At 37.0% G+C, this 10,658-nt stretch overlaps 1 protein-coding gene across 1 annotated transcript; it reads left to right on the forward strand.

The window, feature by feature from the left end:
• The first annotated feature begins 103 nt into the window (after positions 1 to 103).
• On the forward strand, positions 104 to 6,738 carry LOC139735549 (uncharacterized). The gene is made up of 4 exons (XM_071646305.1): positions 104 to 176; positions 1,196 to 1,337; positions 3,999 to 4,147; positions 5,968 to 6,738. Exons 1-4 carry the CDS (start codon positions 104 to 106, stop codon positions 6,339 to 6,341), a joined length of 738 nt encoding a protein of 245 aa, XP_071502406.1. The 3' UTR covers positions 6,342 to 6,738.
• Positions 6,739 to 10,658: the final 3,920 nt, after the last annotated feature.

Below are 10,658 nucleotides of genomic sequence, written 5' to 3' on the forward strand. Positions count from 1 at the left end.
GTTTCAGAACATCCATCGTCATTTTAAGGAAGCCGCGATCCATCTCTCCAGAGCTCGCTCCAGACGACAATGCAAGTGTGATGGATGGCAGGCACTGCTCGAGATGTCCATTCAGAATTGCGTAGATGACTTCCGCTCTTGGTTGTCGGGATGTTCTCCGAGCTTCACTTCCAAAGGTGATTAAAACATCAATATCTTCATCGTTCCCATCGTTCTGAAAAGAAAAGTAATGTCCCCAATAAGAGGAAGGTACTAGATATACAACGCGTTAGAGAGAATACTTAAAGCATTTAGACAATATTATGAAGATGTATTATGTTAACGACACCATGCAGTTATTCCTCCTGTCGAAACTTTAGTTTTACATCAATACTCATTTGTTTCATTCATGTGTGTACGTGTCAGCAGAATCTTTAGATGTCAAAAAATTGCTTGAACGGGTACATTATTTCGCAAAATTTGCATTAATCATGTTAATTACTCTTCCAGTCTATAATGGTCACCCATCTGTTCACTCGTATTTGTGTGACTGTTTTTAATTTGGTATAATTATCATACCCCTCATCATTACAGCTGCTCCATGATTCCAGTCCCTCTCGGGATCCGTATGAGCGTCTTATCTGTTTTATATACCTCCATGTTCGTTGGTGCCATACTTCTGTGCCACGTTTCCATCCCAATCGCTTCACTCCTGGTCTGGAGGCGCCACATTGGGGGTGGCGCCACTGCAGTGGGGCCCTGTGGTATATAGTGGATAAGACTCCCTACTCCCGATCGGAGGTCCCGAGTTCGAATCCCGCCCAATGCTTACGTCCTTGGACAAGATGTTTTACCCACCATGTCACTCTCCACCTAGGTGCATAAATGGGTACCTGGCAACTCTAGGATAATAATTGCAGGGCCCTCAGGTAGAGAAGACATTATCATTATTATTATTATTATTATTATTATCATTATCATTATTGTTCTTATTGTTATTGTCATTATTATAATCATTATTATTATTAGTATTAGTATTATCATTATCATTATTATTGTTATTATTATTATTATTATTATTATTTTTATTATTATTTATATTCACATGTCCTTCCCAATCCAAGACCAGCTCCCTCCCCTCTCTGTTAACACTATGGTTGTTTAGTCAGTGTAATCACTCTGTATCATGTCTTCTCTATCTCATGGTATGTTTCAGAGAAAGATTCCCTGTGGGGTGATTTCCTTGGCTGTCTGCCGAAGTGCCCCCCGAAAGCTGAAGGGAAGATGGAGCAAGCCAGGATAGTATACCAGATAGGACTAAAGAAGTTCCAACAAACAGACTACCAGACATGCTTAGGGTAATGAGTTTGAATATTAAAGGACAAGTTCACCTAGTGGGTTGAGTGCATGGAGCAATATTAGTAGAACACATCAGTGAGACTTTGAGGAGAATTGGACAACCCGTTCAAAAGTTATGATTTTTTGAAGTTTCTCCTCACTTAAGGATGGATGAGAAGACTACTATAGCTTGTGATGTCACATGAGTACAACGATATAAGTAGTCCATGGGCCAAGACCCGAAAAATGGGTTGTTGGTACCACCTGAGGTGGCACAACCTTTTTGGTGTCAGTTTGTTTGTAGGGCATAGATATGCTTATCAAGCTATGATAGCATTTCCAAATGAGTAGCTTAGTCATAATAAATGATTTTTTAACCAATTTGATCTCGTTTTTATATCCCTTTACTTCTGAATCGAAACTAACCGCTATATAAAGAAGAGCACTGTCTTCCGTATGTCCACAGGTGTTCTGTTGTAAACGCGGTGCGCTTAGTCTTTATTCAAGGCAGCGAAGGGAATATCCAAAGGGTTATGATGTCCACAGCTGTCATGCGGTGCGCTTAGTCTTTATCTAGACCAATGTACCGTTATCATATCTATAAAAGTTCCTCATAAAAGGGATTATTAGATACTGTTTTTATACTACCCTATCTACAAATACATCAGTTTTAGACAAAAATCACTCTGTTCATTTACAATATTATTCATTATAATGTATCGTAGTGTACTGGTACATTGTTTTTGCATTATCTTATATTGTTGGAGGGAAATAACGCGACATTGGCGTGGTATTAGCGTTTTCACCGTAGCGTTTTCGCCGGAAAATGATAAATAATTGAAAAATGTGGTAAAATTCACGAGGAATTGCTTTTATTGTTGTTGTTGTTTTTAGATAAAAGGATATACACTGTATCATACGCTTTGGATATTCCCTTCGCCGTCTAGAATAAAGACTAAGCGCTGTGGACATCATAACCTTTGGATATTCCCTTCGCTGCCTTGAATAAAGACTAAGCGCACCGCGTTTACAACAGAACACCTGTGAACATACCATAGAGCTGCATTTTACAGCTCTATGGAACATACAGAAGACAGTGCTCTTCTTTGTATAGCGGTTAGTTTCGATTCAGAAGTATAGGGATATAACAACGAAACCAAATTGGTTAAAAATTCATGTATTATGACTAAGCTACTCATTTGGAAATGCTATCATAGCTTGATAAGCATATCTATGCCCGACAAACAAAATGACACCAAAAAGGTTTTGCCACCTCAGATGGTACCAATATCTGGCCTGGCCATGGACTAAAGGAAAGAATAAAGGAAATTCCACATATTTTCACTTTTCTCGCATCACAAAAGAACACTTGACTTCTCTCTTTCAGAAGGCAGGGGGAATAATATTACCCTTATAACATGTGTCAGCAACAAGTCGAAGAAATGTGCACTTTATTCAAAAAGTGAAGTTTTGTGAAATTCTCTTTTTATTTTCTTTATATCGTTGTACGCATATGACATCATACACTGTAGTAGTCTTCTCATCCAGCAGTGACTGTGCAGATACTTTAAAAATTCATGACTTTTGAACAGATTGTCTGATTTTCCCCAAACTTCCTCTGATGTGTTCTACTAATATTGTTGCATTCACTCAATCCACATGTATATGGAGATGAACTTGTCCTTTAATGTGGAGTTCATCTTAAGGAGGACACTGATTTATAAGAAATCGAGGAAGTGTTAACAAGATGAAGCACAAATCAAAGAAGTTCTCAATTACTATTGTTTGGTTCGTTTTTTTTTCTTGTTTTGTTCTGTTTTTTTTTTTTTTTTTTTTTTTTGCTTTTTCGGGTCGGACAGAGCTTATGATACCATAAAGAATGATATAATCAACAAATCTCTTGTAGTTTCATAAGTACGTAATGTAATTAAATTATCTCGATGTAAAGAATGATCGAGGTCATTTTCAAGAAATCTATCCAAAACCTCTCCCCCGACTCTTTATGAAATAACATGAGCGTTTTGTAAATGATTTACTGTCACTTATGGAGGTGCCCATGCAATATGCACACATTTTGATTTGATGACCTGTATATGAAAATCGAAATTGCAATACAAGATTAACTTTCTGAGTTTTTACTCAGTCAATTCACTCGTACCCGTTGCTTTCGTGTCAGTGTCGTCACAATGTCATGTATAATTTCTTTCCCCGAGTTCCATGCTGCATATTATTAACTTTCAGATATCTAGAGTTCTTTGTTTTTGTTAAAACGCAATTCTGCCCTAGTAGAAAATTCGAATACCGGACTGATTAGAATATTATTGTATTGAAGTTATTCAATTATGAATGATATCATTCTGAGGAATTTTTTCTTACCGGCAGAAAGATTAAATTTTCGTCAGTTTCTTGCGTAGGGTCAAGTGAAAATTTTAAGATGATGACATCATCACTTCACTCATTTCCACATTCATATGAACTGTGAACTGTTTGAGAACTGTTTTGCGAAAATTATACCGATTCTTCTTTAAAATTGCATGACTCCCGTCTTTTAGTCCAAGTTTGATAGAAAATTTCGTTTTTTGAGCTTGAAAGTTTTTTCCCTTATTTTTCTTAAATCAAGTTATTTCTGGTCCAGAATTTTCCTGGAAATCTGAAGATTATTTTGGTTTTCTATTTCCAAGATACATGACAAGATGTACGAACCTTCTAAAGGAGGCGGAGACGCTATGTGAGCGAAAGACTTACACATTTCTGACTGATATTGAGGCCCTCCGCCTGGACGTCCGCCATCACCGAGAACTTGCCGAGAGCTGCATAGCCAAAGCAGCAGGTAGGCCTTCATCTGCTCATGCCAGTTAGGTCTGGTAAAGTTTTACTGCGTTCAACTGAAGGCATTGTTTTTTGAAACAAAAATCAACATAGACAAACAAGTGGCATGACATTGACCAGTCATGTTTAAGTCTTTACCTTGATTTTGTTAGATGGAAATCATAATGATGGATACAATAATTATTTTCCTCATCCAAACAGCTTGGTCCAAATGGTCCTAATACATGTTATATGATAATAACAACACGCACAAAAAAAAAAAAAACGGTACTGTTGACAGTCAGTTAAATAATAATGAAATGCATTTCAGAAATTACTTCAATTTAAAGAAACCAAGTACTGATCAACTACAGTATAACATCACCTCTCTCAAGTGGTACACACATGCATGCAGTCTTATAAACGCACGCACGCACGCACACACACACATACATACACATAAAAGAGAAAATAATATACGAAAAATAACAAGCAAAACACACTTAGCGTGTCTACAACACAACATCAGTACAATCAGATTGCCGTAAGGAGAATATTTGTATTTTTTCTAGCGCAGCGCTCTTTTATTTAATTATTCTTTTTCATGGTTACATCTTCCTTTTCTGTCACTTGGTGGAACTGCCGAAACAGCCTCCTGATTACAGTGATTAAGGACAAGTCCACCTTCATAGACATGTAGATTGAGTGAAGGCAACAATATGAGTAGAACACATCAGTGAAAGTTTGGGGAAAATCAGACAATCCGTTCAAAAGTTATGAATTTTTTAAGTATCTGTGCAGTCACTGCTGGATGAGAAGACTACCACAGTGTATGATGTCACATGTACAACGATAAATGGAAAATAAAAGGAGAATTTCACAAAACTCTACTTTTTGAATAAAGTGCACATTTCTTCGACTTGTTACTGACGTATGTTGATGGTAATATTATTCCCCTTGCCTTCTGAAAGAGAGAAGTAGAGTATTTTGTTACGCGAGAAAAGTAAAAATATGTTGAATTTTCTTTATACTTTCTTTATGTCGTTGTACACCGTGACATCACAAGCTGTAGTAGTCTTGTCATCCAGTCGTGTCTGAGCAGAAACTTCAAAAATTCATAACTTTTGAACGGATCGTCCGATTTTCCTCAAACTCTAACTGATGTGTTCTACTAATATTGCTGCATTCATGAAACCCACATGTCTATGAAGGTGAACTTGTCCTTTATGATGATGGTCATACTCATTAGAGTGAACAAAATGATAGATATCAGCAGTATATTTCATAATCAATGTGATCGGTGATAATAGCAACAATGATAAACAATAGAGTATTAACTCATGATCACCTTTTTGTCATCATTCTTTTTTATTATGAATCATGTACAACAGCCATTTTTACTCCGCTAATCGATACGTAACACATTTTTGGCCTACCGATATTATGCTTTTATCCCATTCATACTCTTGATCCTAGGGAATATTGATGCGTTTTCCTTTTCATTGCATTTTGTCTTTCTTAAATCAACCGGAAATTACCTCTAGAAAAATAGGTATTCCGTGCATGTAGTTATATCAAATTATAATATCATGTATGAATGTAATATTATAGATGCATGCATATATACAAACATAGACCAGGGCTGATTGAGGGAAATCTTGAAGGCAAGTTACCTCTGATGATAACAGGTGGAGCTACTTCGCCGACAATCCTGATAGGGTGCATGCGGGAAAACACTGGTATGGCCACAAGACAACGATGGCTTCCCAATTGCAACTTGCTTTTATTGGTTGAATTTGAAAGCTTCCTATTTTACTACTTTTTCATCTGTATATACCGCAGAGTTCAGAAAGCGCCGTGAAGCTGAGCAACGTCAAGCCAGGGAAAAGGAGAGATGCAAGGCAAATCTCAGGCACGATCTGCGAGTGCTGGAAGAGCTCGAGGCATTCAGCATTCTATTCGGCCCACGGTTCTTCCTGGCGTCGCTCTTCGAGAAATGGCCCCCTAAATGCAGCCTCGGGGAACCAAGGCGCGACCTGCCCGTGTCTGGATCACTCAGAAAAGATATCATCCGTGCCATCTCGTACTATCATCCCGACAAGGTGGACAAGGAGGCGCACGGAAGCGCGTGGTACTTTTTCAGCTGTGAAGTGACGAAGTCGCTCAGCAGAATGCTCGACATCGTGAAGCGTCTACAGTCGAGTCCCCGGATGTAACCCTTCGCAGAAAATCTCTAAAACAACTTGCTGTCGTTCTACAACAAAGATACAAGATATGTGTCACGATCGATGCAGTTTTTTTGCATTTTGTAATCATTTTTTCTTGAGAACTTAACTCTACTTATTTATTCTAAACAATTAGATGCAGCTGAACTAAAAAAAAAAATGATCCGAGCAATTTAAGATATGTGAGAATAGAAAACTATTTCAGTTTTATCCATACAAAAAGTATCTTAAGTCAGAGTTGTGAACACAGTTCCAGTATCTGGGAAATCTCATCTCTATGTGTGTGTGTGTGTGTGTGTGTGTGTGTGCATGTGTGTATGCGAGTGTGTAATTGAAAATTGGTAAAATGGCAGAATATTTTCATAACAGTGTATCACTTGGTGTGTGAGAGATGGTGTCTGCATATTATAGGAATTGTTAGATACAATATCAAAAATAATGTAGGTCTACAAATTGATTTGGACTGAAATGGTGATCGTGTCTTTCAGTCTGGAAAAATGACTACATTTTCTTATTCGTTTGTCTTTTACAACAGCCGTTTCTGTCAGCACGTGTTTTTGTTGTTCTTCCTTTTTGTCGAGCCCGCCGGAGGTAAGGGGAGACTAAGGGATCGCCTGCGGCGTCTGTCCCTAACGCTACAAAAACTTCAATAACTCTTTACTCTGTTCTTCAATTGCAATCAAACTTCGAGGGAAGAGGGGTCATACAAAGTTTCACATTTTACCATTATGAAGGTCACCTCAAGGCCAAAGCTCACAGGCAGGGGTCAATGAACTTGAGGGCCCAATGTTAAGTTTTTATGGCGCGTTTCTATTATGGGTCATAACTTTTGATCCATAACTCCGTTTGTGACCAAACCTGGATGGTAGATGTCCCTTGGGGAGTGGATGGTCACCACAAGGTCAATGGTCACAAGCAGGGGTCAACAAACTTTTAGAGCCTAATGTTAAGTTTTTATGGCGCATTTCTATTATGGGTCATAGCTTTTGATCCATAGGTCCGTTTGTGACTAAACTTGGATGGTAAAAGTCCCTTGGGGAGTGGATGATCTGGGCCCCATTTCATAAAAAGTTGATATGATAGCAACTCTTGCTGGAATGGCAATTGTCATAGTAACGACAAGAATCCAGCTTCCTGATTGGCTGTTACAACTGGAAGTTGCCATTCCAGCAAGAGTTGCCATCCTAACATCATTCATGAAATGGGGCCCTGATCACCACAAGGTCAAATGTCACAAGCAGGGGTCAACGAACTTTTAGAGCCCAATGTTAAGTTTTTATGGTGCGTTCCTATTATGGGTCATAACTTTTGATCCATAACTCCTTTTGTGACTAAACTCGGATGGTAGAGGTCCCTTGGGGAGTGGATGGTCACCACAAGGTCAATGGTGTCAAGCATGGGTCAATGAACTTTTAGAGCCCAAAGTTAAGTTTTTTATGGTGCGTTTCTTTTATGGGTCATAGCTTTTGATCCATAGGTCCGTTTGTGACCAAACTTGGATGGTAGATGTCCCTTGGGGACGGTGGATGGTCACCACAAGGTCAAAGGTCACAGGCAAGGGTGACCGAACTTTAAGGGCCCAATGTTATGTTTTTATGGCACGTTTCTTTTTTTCCTTTTCTTTACCCTTTTATATCGCTTTTTATCTGTTATATATATTTTTTAATCTGTTATATCCCATTCGCATACAATTTCTTGTACGCGAATGGGCGAGACACATTATGGCACTTGCCTTGTTTTCCTCCCTGTCCGAATAGAACGTCCTCTATAAACGTAGACTGGAAGATCATAAAGTGATCGTAGGGCTACATAGTATTAGTATACCTCCGGAGTAACTAAAGGCATAATTTACCATTTACAGATAAAACAAAAACCCATCTCATAACACCATAGTCCATACCGCAACTCTTGAGAGTACAAGAATTATAAGGGAGACTCAAATTAATTCTTTCCGTAGGTATACATGTGAAGGTTGTTTGAAAACGTACCCAGAATTGTGTCATTTTCAGTCAATAATAATTCCACCCCAAAAGATTTAATGGCAGTCTATATCTGTCGAAGACAGACAACAGCGTTGTCATGATATTGTCACGGTGTCATTAGTGCATAAAGACCTGTAGAGTTAAGATATTATTATACAGATCCCATCTATGTTATCGTTTCCCCCAAAGTAATGGTGAATTTGTTGTTGTTGTTGATGTATTTAGTATGACATTACTGCCTATGTCAGCGTCTCTTCGATTTTTTTTTTTCAGATTGGATAAACGTGTTTTGAAGATATGGAAGAGTGCAGTTATATCAAAACAATACGAATTACAAAAAAAAATACAATTTTCATATAGGCGCTACCTGTTTTTATATGAATGCACTCTTCCATATCTTTAGTGACGAATTCTTTTGACACGATATTGCACTTATATGTGTTGAAAATAATACAAGTATGAATGATTTCGTCGGGAATAATATTTCGCAACAGCATACCATATCTCTGTCATATCTAGTGTCATGAATGAATGTTTTGTTGAAATATGAGTAAAGGATGTCGTAAATAATTTTGATAAGGTTTTATATATAGTATATTCCATTATATGATTTTGCCAAATCTCCATCTCTTATGTCACATGTTTTGCTGAATATATATATTCCGAAAGAATCGTTTTCACTTTATATCCTATTAACGGCCCCTTACAAAATTGAAACAAGAAATGCCTGCCGATTTCTTCATGACATAAAGTCTATATAAAGCAGAATCAGAAAATCGTTCTAATCCGCCATGCATGTTCGTTCCAAAATCTGGGATTTCTTGCATTTAAGAATGATAAACTGCCCTTCGAGTCCAGTGTTCCAGAACTTGCTGAAAAAGGAAATCATTTTACTTACCATTCTTCCGCATATATCCCGTCAGCTCATGGGTATATGAACATCTTGGAGAGTATACGTTACATACAATGTATTTTGAATTCATTTAATGGGGAGCCATTGAATATGTCTTTTATAATATTATTACTGTGCCCCTCCCCCTTCCTAACTTTACCTCATTACTGTATCTCCTGGCGTTGCTTGGTGCTGCTGCTTTTTTTGAAAGTAAAGTAGCTTATCTATTCCAAATACGCTATATTCAATATTGCATTTTGTTCATGACACTCTTTTGATAGTTCATTTCCGGTAATAAATAACTGTGATTTTAAACTATATATTGCAAAGGAAATCTCCATTTGATAGCCCCAGGCTTTTTCGTGATTTCCGTTTTTGACTTACATATCAATAAATCAATTGAATTGAATTGAAATGAATTTAATTTAATTTAATTGAATATTGGAATCAGCTTATGCACGATGTTTACCATTAATGCAATATTGCATTTTATTCATCACACTGTTTTGTAAACTTAAATTATTTTGTTATATTGTAATCAACTAATGCATGATGTTTTCCATTAATTAATTGAGTGCATAGGACCATTATCACTTTGTGTTATGCGCTATATAAGCACTGTCAATAATAATTATTATTAATGCCATGTAAAACATTCACAATCAAAATTCAAACATCGAAACATAATAACATTAAAATACATTCCAATGAAATGTCCTTTGCAAATATACGAATGAAGAAATGTATTTTTTTTAGATACGTGTTCATGAAAATATATATATCGACACAAATTGCTGAAATGTATAGAATTATTTCCACTGTAAACATATAGATTTGTTCTTCCTTTGAATAAACTTGATGAATTGAAAATGTTCAAAGGAATTAACGTGCATCAAAATTTTGGTACATTTTTTGTACTATATTAATCTGGCTATTTTACACAAACATATATTATACTTGCATCAAGTTTTTTTTTTTTTTTGGTTGAAATAGGCCTATGAGCTATTTGTATAAGACTGCTATATAATAGGCCTACAGGCATTATATCATTTCCTAAACACATACAATTCTCGTTGTAATGTGTGTGTGCGTGTGTGTGTGTGTGTGTGTGTGTGTGAGTGTCACTTCTGATATTTTTTTATTTATTCTTTCTTGTCAGTTGCAATCAAAATGAAGAAAGCAATACGTTTTCCTCATTGTTCCCAATAAAAGTGTCCATTCAGAATAAACATAACTGCATGCATGTATGTGTATGTATTTTGTGTGTGTATGTGTATGTGTGTATGATTGTGTGCATTATCTGTATGCGTGTTAACTATACACAGCCCAGTCGCTGTACATGGTAGTAACAGCGTCTGGTCGGGCTATATGCGTGTGTGTGCGTGTGTGTGTGGTTTGTTTTGTTTTGTTTTTGGGGCAGCTATACGTGTAAGT

This window comes from Diadema antillarum, unplaced genomic scaffold (assembly GCF_040938485.1).
Source record: "Diadema antillarum isolate AM-2024a unplaced genomic scaffold, OU_Dant_1.0 seq00000585_RagTag, whole genome shotgun sequence".
Lineage (NCBI taxonomy): Eukaryota > Metazoa > Echinodermata > Echinoidea > Diadematoida > Diadematidae > Diadema > Diadema antillarum.

Bases quoted from the DNA above. Each gene is read 5' to 3' on its own strand.
- LOC139735549 (XM_071646305.1), top strand. From the start codon at position 104: ATGTCCATTCAGAATTGCGTAGATGACTTCCGCTCTTGGTTGTCGGGA. The intron at 177-1,195 runs GTGATTAAAACA...GGTATGTTTCAG, and splicing joins TCCGAGCTTCACTTCCAAAG to AGAAAGATTCCCTGTGGGGT. The intron at 1,338-3,998 runs GTAATGAGTTTG...TCTATTTCCAAG, and splicing joins GACTACCAGACATGCTTAGG to ATACATGACAAGATGTACGA.